The sequence below is a fragment of the Mytilus galloprovincialis genome, chromosome 2 (genome assembly GCF_965363235.1).
Source record: "Mytilus galloprovincialis chromosome 2, xbMytGall1.hap1.1, whole genome shotgun sequence".
Classification (NCBI taxonomy): domain Eukaryota; kingdom Metazoa; phylum Mollusca; class Bivalvia; order Mytilida; family Mytilidae; genus Mytilus; species Mytilus galloprovincialis.
The window spans coordinates 27,148,035-27,167,327 of NC_134839.1; the positions used below are offsets into that span (position 1 = coordinate 27,148,035).

General features: G+C 32.6%; 2 protein-coding genes across 2 annotated transcripts in view; both read left to right on the forward strand.

The window, feature by feature from the left end:
* The window catches only part of LOC143063279 (L-proline trans-4-hydroxylase-like), a 70,241-nt gene that overhangs the window by 28,804 nt on the left and 22,144 nt on the right, over positions 1 to 19,293 (forward strand). The window lies entirely within an intron of this gene.
* Positions 1 to 19,293, forward strand: part of LOC143062011 (caspase-3-like) — a 29,731-nt gene that overhangs the window by 8,073 nt on the left and 2,365 nt on the right. Inside the window, exons 3-5 of the mRNA XM_076233863.1 lie at positions 13,792 to 13,979; positions 18,177 to 18,276; positions 18,978 to 19,127. Coding sequence (XP_076089978.1) covers positions 13,792 to 13,979; positions 18,177 to 18,276; positions 18,978 to 19,127 — 438 coding nt within the window. The remainder of the gene's footprint in view (positions 1 to 13,791; positions 13,980 to 18,176; positions 18,277 to 18,977; positions 19,128 to 19,293) is intronic.

The following is a 19,293-nucleotide window of genomic DNA, read 5'->3' on the forward strand; positions in this document are numbered from 1 at the left end:
AAAAAAGATTCAGTTGGGACTTGGAAATTTTTCTAAATTTGAATATGAAAAAAGGAAAAATGAAACAACTTGTGTCTGGTACAACGCAGTGATTTTTTTCCCGAAGTGCCTATTTCAGAATATATGTTGGACTCAGATCGACGTCCATTCCTCAAATCGATGTCCGTTCCTCAAATCGACGTCCAAATCTGACGTCACATTCTTAAATCGACGTCCAATATTTTGATTATCTAATCGACGTCCAATGTGACTGCATGTAAGTGTATGAAATGAGTAAGCAACCCAACGACAAAGAAAACCAAACGACATCTAGGAGCTTTATTCAGTTTTCATAAATAGACAAAATAAAGAAGCACAGCCAATTTTTCTGAGAGTATTATAATTCGGACTCTGTAAGTTTTTTTTCAACAAATTTCTGAGTTTAACACGTGAACGCAAGAAATTGGCATAATGTTTTTATCTTGTGCGGTTACACCACTGTTCTAGGTTAAGTGCTCACGCACATGTTTAAACCCGACATATCTTGTATAGGCCTGTACTGCATTGGTTTTCGATGGTTTATGTCTGTCATATTTTTTCTTGAATTGTTTTTTTTTAAAATAAGACCGTTAAGTTTCTTATTTTCATTTTTTATGTTGTGGCCTTTTATAGCCTTTGCGTTATGGGTTTTTATCATTGTTGAAAGCCGTATGGTTTATAATTCAATTTGCTCACATCCATTTTATTTGAACTCTGGTGTATAGTTGTCCCTCTGGAAATCATACCAATCTCTAAAACTTAAAAATTGATATCACAACCTGTTTACCTACTTAGTGTAGTATGTAACTAATTAAAAAAACCACGCACACACATTTTCTTTTTAAGGGCATACGATACAGGTATATTGAAAATTTGCATGTAGGCTATTTTTTACCTGATTAAATCAAATATGTTATAAAAAATATACCTTCATGATTGTGCTACTTTTTAAGTAAATTGAGGTTCAAATTTCGGATATTTCCTCAAAATACTGATTTGTGGACATATTTTTCCTTTCGATAGAAACACATAACTTTTTTGTTTTAAAAGATAAACACGAGCTGTTCAGTTCAGTTTTGTGTTCTGTGTCCAAAACGGACGTTGATTAGAAAGGCTCAAAATCGGACGTCGATTAGAGAATGCCAAGAAATGGACGTCGATTAGATAGGCATAAAATTGGCCGTCGATTTGGAATGTTATTTTATTATGACGTCTCATTTGGACTTCGATTTGAGGAACGGACGTCGATTAGAGACCGGACGTCAATCTGAGTCTTACTTATATACGTAAAACAAAAATATAAAAGATTACATTGCGAAATCAGGTTAACAGTTGTTACCAATGTTGGTTGTAGGGACCGCATTCATTAAAATGACAAGAGTTCGGGAGACCAAGATATTAATTTGTTGAATTAATCATCTCATGCATATTCATAAGTAGTTTGCATATTAAACTCAGTGTATATTTTTGAAATCTCATTTTGTAATTTTAAAATGTAAGTGTGTGTTTTTCAATTTATTTAATCTCAGTGAGTCTTTTTAAAATCTCACTGTGTTATTTTAGGTTCTTAAATCTCGGTGTGATTTTTTTAATTCTCAGTGTTTAATTTATTCGAAAAAAGTGTTTAAACACAGTTTTGTCGAGAACGGCTTGCCTGGCGTGAATATAAAATTTTAATCCTGGTATCTATGATGAGTTTATTTGCCATAGACTTAGTCATTTTTGGAGTACAAGCTGCATTAAGAGATCATAGTTTGTACGGCTATCTCCTCCTACAGGTTTGGTGAAACAGCTTTAATATTTTGTAGGATGTTCATACACATGATGGAGGTGTGCATGGTCACAGGATTTTGATTTTTTCCCCCAAATATTCTGAAAATGACAGGTAGTTGATACTAGCTGCATACAGAGATCATGGTTTTTCCTTCTATAGTTACATCATTATACATAATGTTAAATTTATAATTTCCTATGGTCAGGTGGGTCATTTATTTTTGTCTTACAAACAGCGTAACAATTTTAAGTTGTATGCCAACATCACTGTTCGTCAAATCTAAAATATGTGGAACTATACATACTCATGCATATGACAGAGCAAAAACAAAAAAAAAAAGGGGGGGGTGGGGCATTGTCCATATCTAGTTTTGTTTTTGAATTCGCATGGTGGTGATGTATGCATAGCTAGAGACGCTAACCCTCGCTCTTGTTACTCTTAAGTTCATGCGATGTCCTCAGTTTCAATTTTCTACCATGATTTGGCTCTTCCTAATCGATTTACGATTTTCGAACTTAAACCAATCGAGAAGTCCATACATTATTTATATTTATCTACAAGTCTTCAGAGAATAATTGTTTAAAAAAAATAAAAAGATTTTTAGTTTTATAATGGTATCAATATTTCACAAAAAATAGACATATATAAACATGTTTAAAGCAAGTAGCTTACCGAATAAAACGAATTGATTGATGTCTTAACGTTAATTGACAAAAAGAATGATTTTTTTGTCCTTTACTCACCACTAAGGTATTCCTAAGCTTTACTTGTAAGCTTTTTTCTGGAAATGTAACAACTGTTATATGATATGTTTCACACTATACATAGTTAATTCTACATACGATGACAACATACGGCATGAATTGATTTTTACATTATTCTTGGTATTAAACTTTCATTTTGCAGATAAATCATACTTATGAAGATGTCTACCGGGAGAACACAGATTTCATCTGCAAATTAAACATCACTCATGAGTGTACTGATAGCAAAGAAATTCACATAGGAAAAGCAAAATCAAAAAAAAATGCAAAGCAGGATGCAGCTTTCAGAGCTCTGAGTAATAGTACCATTATTTGTAATTCTTCTGCTTTAGGTAACAATGTATTTATATATCTCTTGCACGAAAGCAAATTATAGTATGCTAGTATGCTGAATGGGGAAAGTAAATACGTGTGCCCTTCCCCTTTTTATACGTCCGTTTACGGGACTTCTTATGGAATATCATTGTCCGTCCGTCTCTCCGTCCTTATGTCGCCAATATGTCGGACAATAATTCGAAAACGCTTTCACCAATTTTCATGAAACATTTGTGATTTGTTTATATCTATTGACGTTAGATCCCTTTCGATCTTTATAAATAGCAGATTTTACGTCTATGAGTTACGGAATTTTCTGACTAAAACTCATGTTTTGTAGTATTGAGACTTTATTCATAAAAAAGAGAGATATCCAGTGTTTCGGAAATAGTACCAATAGTATCAATAAGCTCCCCTTTAAGTATTTTTTTTTATTATAAATTTCTGATATGACATTGCGGAGTTATGGAACATTATAAGTTGAAAAATTGTCGAAAACTGTCCAGTTGGCGACGGGCGTAGTATGTACTCATGGCTCAGCCCGTTGCGTTTGTATTAAACAAAATATTGGTTGACATAAACAATGATAAAAAAACATTTTTTTTGTTATTCAATTATGCTGAACTTTTTTTTTGTGCGATATATTCAATTTGCAGTTGCAACAAACATTCATTTTTTAGGTTTATGCCGTCACCAAATATGATTGAACTTTTAAATATCGTAAGCACCAGAGCTCCCCAGGTTTTTTGAATGGGTTCTTGTTTCTCAATCTACTTTTTTGTTGTGACTGGTTGCCTTTACCCTATTGATCAAATAAGGGTCGAATGCACCTGTCTCGATAAAGGTTCGAACTCACAACCTAAGTGTTGACCAATATAGATAATTGTCTTGTTTTCTCACAGAATCTATCGAACCAAGTGTTCCAAATGGTAATATTGAAGTTTTAAATAACTTGAGTACTGATTTCTTTTTTCCCGATTGGGACGTCATTGCATGCGACTTCGTAGCCATGAGCAACACGACAATTACCATTATTAAAGCAAGAACTGTTTACATATTCTAACCACATGATTTTTATTGTTTCAGTGTTGTTCAATTTGCTTTTGTGAACTAGTGTTTTTGGACTCAATTTTCTTATTGTCATTTTAATTTTGGTCTAAGCATTGTCATATTTTGATTACTTAGGGTTTTTGGTATGTTCCCTCTCTTTGTTCTTTTGACATACTGAATGGTCGATTATTGTTGATCATTCGTGCGTTTTCCTGCGATATCTTGTTATGATTTTATGTTGCCTTTCATTTGGAAATAACTACAAATCTGTTGATTTCTTTTCACTAATGTTGTTACTTTATGTGACTTAGAAGATAACTTTACTGTGATTCTCATAATCCGTCGATGACATTTTTCATTTAAGAAAAATAAAGAATTAAGATTCTTGTTTTTACAGATAATATATCATTTGCTGGGTCATACGCTTGTACAGAATACCAGACCGGTTATGCAGTTATAATAAATTTTAAGTTAACTAGAGACTGTAAGTATGCAGTCAGTTGTGTAAGCAAATAAGCTTTATGTCTGGAAAAGAATTTTAGCGTAATAAAATAAAAACTTAAAGACACAAGGTGGCTCATGATTTGTAATGTCAGACGCACGCTTCGTCAATGACTAGGGTCAAATCAATTGGAAGGTCAAATCAAATACAAAGTTGAAGAGCATTTAAAAGCAAAAGTACCTAGAATTGTACTAGATAGTTTTCAAAGGTACCAGGATTATAATTTAGTACGCCAGACGCACGTTTCGTCTACATAAATCTCATCAGTGACGCTCATATCAAAACATTTATAATGCCAAACAAGTACAAAGTTGAAGAGCATTGTACTAAATGCATCTTAGATGTACTATGCCTTTGTAGGATGATGACAAATTTGGAAAACAAAAAACTTAAAGAAAAAATACTAGGCTAACGATAACCTCGGGACGAAACATCAACATGCATCGACATAGGGTTGAAAAAGCTCATCAAAGATACCAGGCGTAGAATTTGTAACACAAGATGCGTGTTTTCATTTGATAAACCTCATCTTAAAAAACAACCTTCCATTACATCGCATTGTTAAAGGATGAGCAAATAAAATCATAGGTCACTGATAAGGAAAAAAATATTATGCCTTTAAACCCAAATTATCAAAAAGGGATAAAATTAAAAAATTTAACAAAAGTGTTTATCTGATTATGTGGGAAGTATAAAGTATTACCTCTGCTTGGGGCAAACCTATAAACACATTAATACGATCACTCCTGGTCAGAGGTATTTAATTCTAAATAACATTTATTCAAAATTGCAACATCCTGTTTAACTGAAATAACAAGGCCTTTCGGATATACTAGATAAAAAATACACGAGTTTAAGAAAATAGGGCTTTTTTTTACCTGTAAAACACACATGTACTGAGGTCATTAAACCATATTAAAGTTCTTTTGTATGCATTGTCCTTAATTTGACAAAAAATACTTAAATTTAATTGAAATAAATTTTTACTGTTACCATGGAACACATTTCCTTTTTTACAAAGGTTATAAATGATTGCTATGGAAATTCTATTATAATGATTATATTAAATTATTTAGTTTAACAAAATAAAACAAAAGTCTCATTTTAAAAAAATTATTAAGTTGCTTTATATTTCATATATATATATATTATATTCATAAGTACGTCTTACTTATGAATATAATTATTTTCTGTGACTGTATCTTACATTAATTTGTAGGATCCTTTACTATAGATAATTTAGCTGATCTGTAACAATAACATCTTCATGCCTTATATATCATGTACTGTAGTACGCCGCTAGATTAAAACTGACGTGGAAAGGTAACACATGCCCACCGAAAGCTCTTTTTTTGAGAGCCCAGGTGGTCGTGTGGTCTAGCGGGACGGCTGCAGTGCAGGCGATTTGGCGTCACGATATCACAGTAGCATGGGTTCGAATCCCGGCGAGGGAAGAACCAAAACTTTGCGAAAGCAAATTTACAGATCTAACATTGTTGGGTTGATGTTTAGACGAGTTGTATATATATATATATATAATATATATATACAACTCGTATAATATATATACAACTCGTCTAAACATCAACCCAACAATGTTAGATCTGTAAATTTGCTTTCGCAAATTTTTGGTTCTTCCCTCGACGGGATTCGAGAAGAACCAAAAATTTGCGAAAGCAAATTTACAGATCTAACATTGTTGGGTTGATGTTTAGACGAGTTGTATATATATATATATATAATATATATATACAACTCGTATAATATATATACAACTCGTCTAAACATCAACCCAACAATGTTAGATCTGTAAATTTGCTTTCGCAAATTTTTGGTTCGAATCCCGGCGAGGGAAGAACCAAAAATTTGCGAAAGCAAATTTACAGATCTAACATTGTTGGGTTGATGTTTAGACGAGTTGTATATACATTATGTACACAGCCATGTATCACCATCATTGATGGCGATCCGATGGATACATCTGTTGTAGGGTTGTCACTGACTCAGACGTACTTATATATATATATATATATATCTTATGCCAATATATTCATGGGTAAATTTGAAAAGCAACTGCTGGAGTGCTCCATCGAAAAACCGCTTTCCTGGTATCGATTTATTGATGACGTTGACATGAAATGGGACAAGGGAGACCAAAAATTACAAACTTTTATAACAAATGCTAACAATCAACACCCTACCATCAAATTCACCCATGAAACATCTAATTCCACCATAAACTTCCTTGATACATCTAGCACCCTCTCTGTAGGTATAATAAACACAGATATATACTCTAAACCTACAGATACTCATCAATACTTGTCGCCTGAAAGTTGCCATCCTCCACACTGCACGAAGAGCATTCCATACAGCCAAGCTCTAAGAATAAGGCGAATCTGCTCCTCTGAAGACACTGCAAAACAACGTCTGGGGCAGCTTAAAGGACATTTGAAAAGAAGGGGATATAAACACAAAAACATCAAAAATAGTTTTCGAAAAGCGGAATCAATCCCCAGAAGCAGTCTGCTAACTTACAAAGATAAACAGAAAAGTAAAAGAATCCCATGTGTGCTCACCTACCATCCATGCCTGAGAAATAGTTTCAAGACCATTCGTGATCATTGGACAGCAATCGAGAAACATTCGAAGTTATCCAAAATCTTTCCTGAGCCTCCCATGATTGCCTTCAAACAACCTAACAGCCTGAGAAATATACTTGTCCGTGCTGACCTTTCCAAACCTAACTTTACTGTAGGTAATTGTCAGCCTTGTGGGGATAAGCGCTGCAAATGTTGCAACCAATTGCAGCATTCATCAACATTTCACAGTAAGACCACAGAAAAGACATACAAGATCTTCTGCAATGTCAACTGCAAAAGCTCAAACGTGATTTACGTTCTTGAGTGTCCTAGATGTGGTCTCCAATATGTTGGTGAATCTATGCAGCCATTTCACAAACGCCTCAATGGCCACAGGAGTGACCTCACAAAAAAACCGTATATTCCTGTCAGCCAACATTTCAGGTTACCAGATCACAATCTGAAAGATTTTGATCACATGAAGATCCTTGTGATCGAACAGGATTGTACATGGCAACATAGGCAAAGAGAAAATCGGGAGAGGTTTTGGATAAAAACACTGGGTGTCCTCCATCCAGATGGAATCAATAGAAAGAAATAATTAAATTTACAGTCTAGTGTTTATATTATTATATTCAGGATTTTGGATTAAAATCAATCGACCAAAACTTACCTGTATTATTAGTGATCTATGTTTACACCTTATACATTATATCTCATTATTGTTAAAACTTTTGTCACCGAAGAAGGCCATTTGTTGAGCCGAAATATTTGCAATTATTGTATAATTTATATCATCTGTTCAGTTTTTCCATCTTTGTGCAATGATATTCAACACTTTTTAGTGTTTTGTTTTCCATCTATTTATCGGTATTGTTACACAATCTTTCAGACTCATATATATATATATATATATATATATATATATATATATATATAAACGCCTAAAAAAGTGTACACAACAATCCAAATACAAAAAAAGGTAACTTTAAATGTAATTATTTATAAATATTTCGGATAACAGATATCCTTCGTCAGTCAGATTCTGATGTGAAATGAATCATCTTTGAGTCTCGTTAGATTAAACTTTTACTAAATCTTGAATTTTATACAATAAAAAAAGTCAAACCGAACATCAGTAAAGACGCTTGCACCATTCTAAAAAAATGTTAACATGACATAGGTTATATGGTTTATTACAACAGAGAGCTCATATATATGCTTTAAATACAAATAATAATGTGCGATGTGAACTAGCACAATTCTAAAACTGTATCGGGAACGACAATTATGATGATATAACATGTATACGCATGATAACGTCTGTAAAATTACCAAATAGACAGCACTGAACGATCTAAATATTTGAAATTGAGAGTAAAGAAGTTACAACAGAGTCTGAATATTTAAACATCGTGAACAAACGGCCGTAAAAATGTAATAATATTTTTTTACTAAGTATAACTAGAAGAATGTGGCTAGGTACTTATACATCCCGCAAGCGTCTTTACTGATGTTCGGTTTGACTTTTTTTATTGTATAAAATTCAAGATTTAGTAAAAGTTTAATCTAACGAGACTCAAAGATGATTCATTTCACATCAGAATCTGACTGACGAAGGATATCTGTTATCCGAAATATTTATAAATAATTACATTTATAGTTACCTTTTTTTGTATTTGGAGTTGTTGTGTACACTTTTTTAGGCGTTTATATAATTTATTTATTGTGTACATGTATCGTTACTCGTAACGATCCAGCGCCCTCGTGGGGAAAATCGTTGACTACTATACAGACGTTTTATATATATATATATATATATATATATACAACTCGTCTAAACATCAACCCAACAATGTTAGATCTGTAAATTTGCTTTCGCAAATTTTTGGTTCTTCCCTCGCCGGGATTCGAACCCATGCTACTGTGATATCGTGACACCAAATCGCCTGCACTGCAGCCGTCCCGCTATATATATATATATATAGAGAGAGAGAGTCTATAAGAATCTACCAACCAGTAAACTTAATAGGTATTGGATCATCAAAATTGACAATACTACACAAACAGGAAAAATTATATGAGTCTGAAAGATTGTGTAACAATACCGATAAATAGATGGAAAACAAAACACTAAAAAGTGTTGAATATCGTTATTGTTAAAACGTTTGTCACCGAAGAAGGCCATTTGTTGAGCCGAAATATTTGCAATTATTGTATAATTTATATCATCTGTTCATTTTCCATCTTTGTGCAATGATATTCAACACTTTTTAGTGTTTTGTTTTCCATCTATTTATCGGTATTGTTACACAATCTTTCAGACTCATATATTACATTAATTTGTAGGATCCTTTACTATAGATAATTCAGCTGATCTGTAACAATAACATCTTCATGCCTTATATATCATGTACTGTAGTACGCCGCTAGATTAAAACTGACGAGGAAAGGTAACACACGGCCAGCGAAAGCTCTTTTTTTTGAGAGCCCAGGTGGTCGTGTGGTCTAGCGGGACGGCTGCAGTGCAGGCGATTTGGTGTCACGATATCACAGTAGCATGGGTTCGAATTCCGGCGAGAGAAGAACCAAAAATTTGCGAAAGCAAATTTACAGATCTAACATTGTTGGGTTGATGTTTAGACGAGTTGTATATATATATATATATATATAAATATTTGCATTAACCTTGTATCTATATCACTCTTAGATCCAGTGGACATGTATATTGTATGGTTTGTCACTTGTTTAGACTTGTTTGTAAAATATACTTATTTCTAGTGACTGTATAATGAAATGAATCATGATCCTATATGATATATAAAAATTGTTGAGTTAGATTGCTGACAAATAATAAATACATTGTGTATGAAAATAATAATATAACATCTACACACGCTTAAAAAACACGTGTCTCATGTCTATCTCTAGATTCACCTTCCGTGACAAGGTAACACTACGACTATTGAAGTTATATTTTTATATAGCGGATGTGGTCGAGTGGTCTAGAGCGCTGGACATGAGGCTAAGCGATTGGTGCTGTAGTGTATCAAAGGTGTGAGTTCGAATCCCGCTGAGGGACGGACAAAAATTTGTCAGTATAAAATCTAACTCTAACACTGTTTGGTGTAATTTTCAGACTTATATAAATATTTGCATTAACCTTGTATCTATATCACTCTTAGATCCAGTGGACATGTATATTGTATGGTTTGTCACTTGTTTAGACTTGTTTGTAAAATATACTTATTTCTAGTGACTGTATAATGAAATGAATCATGATCCTATATGATATATAAAAATTGTTGAGTTAGATTGCTGACAAATAATAAATACATTGTGTATGAAAATAATAATATAACATCTACACACGCTTAAAAAACACGTGTCTCATGTCTATCTCTAGATTCACCTTCCGTGACAAGGTAACACTACGACTATTGAAGTTATATTTTTATATAGCGGATGTGGTCGAGTGGTCTAGAGCGCTGGACATGAGGCTAAGCGATTGGTGCTGTAGTGTATCAAAGGTGTGAGTTCGAATCCCGCTGAGGGACGGACAAAAATTTGTCAGTATAAAATCTAACTCTAACACTGTTTGGTGTAATTTTCAGACTTATATAAATATTTGCATTAACCTTGTATCTATATCACTCTTAGATCCAGTGGACATGTATATTGTATGGTTTGTCACTTGTTTAGACTTGTTTGTAAAATATACTTATTTCTAGTGACTGTATAATGAAATGAATCATGATCCTATATGATATATAAAAATTGTTGAGTTAGATTGCTGACAAATAATAAATACATTGTGTATGAAAATAATAATATAACATCTACACACGCTTAAAAAACACGTGTCTCATGTCTATCTCTAGATTCACCTTCCGTGACAAGGTAACACTACGACTATTGAAGTTATATTTTTATATAGCGGATGTGGTCGAGTGGTCTAGAGCGCTGGACATGAGGCTAAGCGATTGGTGCTGTAGTGTATCAAAGGTGTGAGTTCGAATCCCGCTGAGGGACGGACAAATATTTGTCAGTATAAAATCTAACTCTAACACTGTTTGGTGTAATTTTCAGACTTATATAAATATTTGCATTAACCTTGTATCTATATCACTCTTAGATCCAGTGGACATGTATATTGTATGGTTTGTCACTTGTTTAGACTTGTTTGTAAAATATACTTATTTCTAGTGACTGTATAATGAAATGAATCATGATCCTATATGATATATAAAAATTGTTGAGTTAGATTGCTGACAAATAATAAATACATTGTGTATGAAAATAATAATATAACATCTACACACGCTTAAAAAACACGTGTCTCATGTCTATCTCTAGATTCACCTTCCGTGACAAGGTAACACTACGACTATTGAAGTTATATTTTTATATAGCGGATGTGGTCGAGTGGTCTAGAGCGCTGGACATGAGGCTAAGCGATTGGTGCTGTAGTGTATCAAAGGTGTGAGTTCGAATCCCGCTGAGGGACGGACAAAAATTTGTCAGTATAAAATCTAACTCTAACACTGTTTGGTGTAATTTTCAGACTTATATAAATATTTGCATTAACCTTGTATCTATATCACTCTTAGATCCAGTGGACATGTATATTGTATGGTTTGTCACTTGTTTAGACTTGTTTGTAAAATATACTTATTTCTAGTGACTGTATAATGAAATGAATCATGATCCTATATAATATATAAAAATTGTTGAGTTAGATTGCTGACAAATAATAAATACATTGTGTATGAAAATAATAATATAACATCTACACACGCTTAAAAAACACGTGTCTCATGTCTATCTCTAGATTCACCTTCCGTGACAAGGTAACACTACGACTATTGAAGTTATATTTTTATATAGCGGATGTGGTCGAGTGGTCTAGAGCGCTGGACATGAGGCTAAGCGATTGGTGCTGTAGTGTATCAAAGGTGTGAGTTCGAATCCCGCTGAGGGACGGACAAAAATTTGTCAGTATAAAATCTAACTCTAACACTGTTTGGTGTAATTTTCAGACTTATATATATATATATAATATATATATATATATATAATAAAAACTATAACACAAATTCCCATACGTTTCGGCCATTACGGCCTTCTTCATTGGAATAAATTACAACATTGAAACAACAATTACATCGCTTGGATACATTACGTTATAATAACTTTTATGACGTTCATTTGCCGCGTATATATATATATATATAGTATATATATATATATTAAGGTGGTACCCAACACTTTCACTAAAATTAATTTGGCTCGTTTAATTTTAATAAAATGTTGTCAAAGTATTTACTTTGACCCTTTAACAAAAATATAAAAAATTTAAAAAATTTGATCCAACCGTTTTGTCAGAAATATTACACTGGTTATATAGCAGTTTGACAAACTGCAATTTTGATCATTGAGAAGCTTAATATTCCTTTTACAACACAACGTAATTAAAACGTTTAGCTGCCTTTACATAGTTATCTCCCTGTAGTGTTAGGTATCACCTTAATAAAAAAAAATCACTGCATTATAAACTAAACTCAATTGACACCATAAATTTATACTAGACTAAGTTAATGGTGAAAAAAGTCTAGTTTCCATAAAATACTTCTGAAATATTCAAAAAAATTTGAATAACATTTAAATATTAGTCACATTTCATTGATGAAATTATTTGATCAGCTTGTTTCATTTATATTTTATGTAAGTGTTGCTGAATATTGTGTTGAAGTTATATAATGATTGAGTATTGTGAAATTTTAAATAATTTTAATACTATATTTCCAGTTGTTGTTCAAATTTCATTTGAAAAAAAAACATTTCCCAAATTGATAAAATTCAGTTGATAGATACAAAAAAATAGGTCTAGGTTGGTTAAGACTTGGTCGAGTATGGATCAGACTTAGTTGAGTATGGTTTAGACTAGGTCGAGTATGGTTTAGACTAGGTCGAGTACGGTTCAGACTAGGTTGAGCATGGTTCAGACTCGAATAAAATGGTTAAGTACTGGTCGAGTACAAGTTCAGACTGTTAACTTAAGTATGGTTCAGACTACAGTCTAGTATTACCAGCATAATACAGATAATTCTATGACTGCAATAGAAAAGGACAAGATATAGTCGGTTTGTCAAACAATTCAAACTAAAACTAGATTGTTCCATTCAAACCTCATTCTTTTAGATTTGAAGGGAAGACACTCCCTAGGCAGCTAAAATTTCCCTGCAGTTATTACTTGATATGAATATATTTTGTTGTATTGGTATGAAACTAAAGAAAGTGGAAACTACTTGTATTTTTATGATTCAAGTTCATTTCTTTCTTTCTGAAACAATAAGTGTGGGAATAATATTTTGGAGCTTAGAGTATGAAAAAGCAACCATGGAAGTAATATCAATATTACATTATAAACACTGGAAAAATTATCCTGTATTTTGTAATTTTTATTTGATACTAAATAGAACACATTATGAGCTGATGGTCCTTGTTCAGCTGATATGATAGATAAAATAAAGTATGTTTAATGAGCTCATCATTCCGAAAGACTAATCAATAAGATAACTGGTTTTTTTTTGGCATTTGATACTAGATCTCTTTATATGCCACATTTTTTCTAAATCCTACCAATGTACACAAGTATCTTGATGTTTTTTATATAGAATAATTATTCTATCAATTTCAAACGAACGAATTCCATGTTCTGGCCTTCCTGAGTTTTTGTGCTTTTCAAATCTCTCACGAACCTATAAAGGATTTATTTGATTTCAGGGTCTGATAAGGATGAACAAAACATCATTGAACTAATTAGCGATAATTTAAATTTCGAATATAGCGTAATTGTAGACCCAACAAAAGCGGAGTTGTTGGAGAAGCTACAAAGTATTGCAAACATGCTGAATGAACAATATACATCATATTATTGTTTCATTATGTTTATAATGGGCCATGGCAGTCAGGTATGTTATTAGTATTTTTATTGAAAAAATAAATACATATATTGTTTAATTTGACAGAACTATCATACAATTGTGTTAAAATGAAATACATGTCGAGGGGGGGGAGGTCAATGGACCAATGGTCTAAGTAGTTGTACAACTGTACCACTAGCCAGTCAACAATAAGCTTCACGTTTTATTTGTAAATAAGACGGTTGGTTTTCAAGTTTGAATGGTTTTACACGACACGAGTAATTTTTGGAGCCCTTTTTAGCTTGCTGCAGACCGTGTAGATCTCATTGGCACTGATACAACATCTTCTTATATCTAAAAAATCTGAAGTTTGAAATAAATATGTTCTTTTTACTAGGTAAACATGGTAGATGATCATTATAATTGAGTACAATTTTGCTGTTTTCTTCCTGCAAAGTTTATCTTTAAATTTACACAATATGGATAAAAAAGTATTGTCCTCATTTATCATTATCCATAAAAACAGGTTCAATGTGTACATTGAAGTAAAAAATGTGCTTCGTCCTAAATCACAGAACTTACAAAGCTGTTCATATCTGGATAATTGTTGAAGTTTTCCAAGAAAGTTGTATTTTCACTTCAATTCTTAATACAATAGTTTTGAAAGGGGCATTAAACACCAACCAATCAATCAGTCTAAATTGTCGTATGTGACTTTTATTTTAGCTTAAACTTCTTTTTTTACACATACCGGCTTGGCGGGAGGAAACGACAAGGTACGATAAGGTCTGTTTTTGGCCCTCCTATTTTCTCATTTTCGAATTCTGTTTTGGAAAGCTACTTGGTTAACTTTCTGTTATTATTTGAATATTGTAATTATTATTCATTTTGCAGGTGATTTTACAACAATTTTTTATTTTTTAGTGCCTGCGCCAACGTGACCCAGGGATTTTTTTATTCCAAAGTCATGAGAACTGTTTTTGCTGTCTAAATCGCCATAATTTTTTCTGGGTCACGTAGGCGCACGGTATTAAATTTTAAGAAGCAATGGTCAAAAATCGTTATTTCCCCTTCTTTTGATGGTTTTTTTTATGTCTTTTTACCCCCCTCCTAACCTCGCCCATTTTCTGAAATTAATGGTTTTAAAGTTCATCGAAACAAACTTCAAACCTAAGGGAATATTTTAACGTGATAAGTAGCTTTCCAAAACAAAATTTAGAAAATGAGAAAATAGGGGGACCAAAAACGGGCCTTGTCATACCTTGTCCTTTCTGATATTCCAAAATATATTACATTAAGACTCATCAAAACATTTGAAATAAGAATTGTGACAAAATTACCAATCTCAATTGTTTGTAAAGTTTGCATTGTCATAAGAAACTTACTCATACAAAAAAAAAAACCCCTCGATCATCAACTTTAAGCTTCAAATTTATTTAAGCTGCTAATAACAGAATATACAGATTACACCAATAAAGAAAGAATAACGCATGTCTTGATACTTCCCAAAATCCTTTTGATATAATTTTTCTCTATTTTTTATATATTGTACTCTTGCACCCAATTCTTCTCTATTCTTAAGATTTTGTTTTGGCTTTCTGTTAGGGATGTCAACTCGGTAAAGATTTACTATTCGACTACTCGTTGGATTTACCGAGCGAGTACTCGAGTATCGCTCGGTAAAATATTTAAAAATACAAACACAAAAAAATCGGTCCTTGTCTTATGAAAGTTAACCCTCTTTATTATTACCTAGGAGTAGATAATAGTCCAAAGATATGTATACCTTAATTAGTAGCACATTTACTACATGTACTAATTATGTAATTTGGCAATGATCTAATCAAGTTATTAGTTAATATCTATAGAAAAATTATTACTCAAACAACAGTTTTAGGAAACAGTAAAAAAACCATTTAATGATCAACAAAAGGATGCATTATGATTATAACTTATTGGTGCCTTTTAATCATTTTCTGAGGGTTGACATAGGGTGCTACGTGTTTGTTCTATTTAAAAAATATTATTTGTAAACTTTTTCTAGGACGAGGCGATTTCTCAAATTTGTTAGGTAACTTACAGTCCTGCTGATGAAAATATATGCTCTGACAGTACAGCAATGACTAATATTAGCTAAAAGTGTAATCCTTGGAAAAATGCTTTTATTCATATCCAACATCTGTTTGGAGAAAATTTGATTGACAGTTACTTCAACAATCAAATGGTAATTTAAGTTTTATTAATTTTGATTAATACATAATTTCCTGGGAGGCGCACTCAATAAACATATTTTTTTGTTCTATCTTAAGAAAGCAACAACATTATAGTATGAAAACGATAAGTCGAGTATTATTTTGGTAATCAATACTCGATACTACCGAGCGATACTCGAGTACTCGAGTACTCGTTGACATCCCTACTTTCTATCCTCTATTCTGTAAATCCCAAGCTGATAAATTTTTTTCTTAACATGGAGAGAAGTTTCCAAAGGCGCAACAACAAATCATAAGTCCAATTAAAGCAGACAATATCATGGCAAAAAAGAAAGAAAAAACGATTTCACTAACAATAATGATGAAACAAAACACATCAAACTAATAAGTGAGCAACACGAACACAAAAAAAAAAAAAACAGCGGGATGATTTCAGGTGTTTCACCACAGTAAGTAGTTCCAGAGATCACCCCTAAATTTTGGTGGGGTTCGTGTTGCTTATTCTTTAGTTTGCTATGTTGTGTCAAGTGTACTATTGTTTGTCTGTATGTCTTTTTTAGCCATGGCGTTGTCAGTTTATTTTCGATTTATGAGTTTGACTGTCCGTCTCGTATCTTTCGTCCCTCTTTTATGTCCTGCTGGTGACATATTTCGTGTTTCACCTTTTAAAACATACGACGATTTGTATTATGTGGTGATTTGGTTTCACACAATAGTAGAAAAGTCTGTGTAACCCTTAGAAATATTTAAATTCGTAAATCCTCTGCTAAACAAATTCCGTTACCCTAAAGGTAGAAATAACACATACATTGAAAAAAAGTTCAAAAGTGAAATTTGTTAACTTAATCAAGAGTGGCACAAACCCTTTTAAGATAAGCCTACGTATGCATTATGCGCTCCAAAAGGGAATACACATTTCAAATCCAATGATAAGTTGCTTCTGTAATAATACAATCAAAGGAACTGAGAATGGATTTTTTGTTATCACAAGTGGAAAATATTCGTGGTCAAATGTGACACAGATATTCCATACGGTCAACTAGCTCGTGATGACGTCCTTTAAATTTCAAAGGGATGACTACAACTTTACCATATGGAACCCCTGAGGTAATATATTTCTTGTAAGTAGTAATAATCTACCAAGGAAGTCAAGATATGAAACGGAAAACCTTAAATATCGTATTCACTAGGACATATTTACTTCATACGCAAGCGATCCTTTAAACGTTGCTACATTGAACTAAAAAGGTCACAATAGAAAAATAAAAATCATGATTTCACGTGTTGTTCTCAACCGACCCTCATTGTTAAGTTATATATAAAGTCAATAGCATCGATAGATAACTTACTGAATCACTAGCCTGTCACCACTGTGATGTCAGTTTTCCTACTGAAGGTCTAGTTATTTCCAAGCACTACGGCTTCCTCCACCAATATTAACTGACCATAACGAAATAACACAATGGCGATGATAGCAGCGTTAGTCAAACTATGAGGCAGACTTAACTGCATATGTGGTATTATTTTATTTTAAGACCATCTAGATATATATTGTCAAAATATTTAAACTTAAAACATTTCAAGGACAGGCATTATCTTTATAGCAATAAGTGAATAAAGAATGATGTTAGATTCTTTCCTGATTCTTGAAGGCTCCGGTATGAAGTCTGCCTACTTAGAATAAAAAAGAACAAGTCGGTAAGCAGAGAGCCACAGTTAGTATCAATCGATTGTCTGTTACCACATCGTCGTCTGAAAGTAACAAAGCCATGTATGTTTTTTTTTTTAAAAACACAGCTTGTTGATGATATCAGTTTACCAGCACTGTTAGTTCGTATCAGAAAGTATAAGAGATGTCTTGTTTTCAAGTATCATTTGTCTATTCCTTTAACAAGATATTCGAATCTGCGTAAGATATCGTGTTTTATGTAGAATCTGTAGGAAATAACCTATTTTGATATTGATGTACAAATTTTATTAACACAACTGTTTATCGACTCTTAACTACGTATTATTTTAAAATTGACATCAGTTTGGAATAAGAACTGCAGATAAAGAAGGAAAGAAAGTCACTATTACTGTAGAGGATATATTGGACCAGTTTAGAAATGATAAAATCCCAAATTTTGTTGGTAAGTTATATGCAAAATATTATTTTTTGTATCTTGTAATTTTATCTTCGAACAAATAGGTACACGCCACTGCCGGAAGACTGAATTATTAGTTTTAACTTGTTATCCATTGTTTTATCATAGTTGGTTTATATGTAAAATTCTGTATTATCTCATTATAATAACGTTAAAAAAATTGTTCATTTAATCTGAGTCTTAAAGGTTTTATTAATATAGTTCAAATTGCCGTACACCAGCTTTTGTTAGATTTCTTCGCATTATTTTCTAGTTTATATCCATGCATTTATAACTGGTTTACATTATGTACTGTGGATTCATTTATTTTCGTGGATACCAATTTTCCTGGATTGAGGAAAACTTGCATTTTCGTGGATATATAATATCGTGGTTTTTAGTAAAGTCTGCATACACAACCTTAGAAAAACTGTAATTCGTTGAACATTTAAATTAGTGGTATCCTGTACCCATGGAATTCACGAAAATTGGTATCCAACATATAATAATGAATCCACAGTAATAGGTTTATAAATGTATCAATAAAAAACAGCTTTCATAGGTAAGAAAAAGTTCCAGTGGTACAGATTATTTCTATAAATTTGGTGTGTTCCATTGCTGGCCAGTTGAATCACATTGACACTAAAACTGTTGATAAATATCTGGCAGTGAAACAATTTTAATAATATTTAAAAACATATTCATAGGGAAACCTAAGATGATTTTCTCGCAAAGCTGTAGGGGAGGCTCTTTCCAGGAGACTTTCGTACAGCCAGACGGTAACGACGATGACACTGTAGAGAAAATTTCAGCACCGACAGATGCAGACATTCTGATTGCTTATTCAACCACCGAAGGTATCATAGCTATCGTATACTTAAGTAACTTTGCATATATATATATATGTTTTCTGCTATTTGATCGGGTTGTTGCCTCTTTGATACATTCCCCATTTCCATTCGCAATTTCACATACACGCGTGCGTTGTTATTCCTATTCAAAAGATTGCAAGTGAGCAATTAA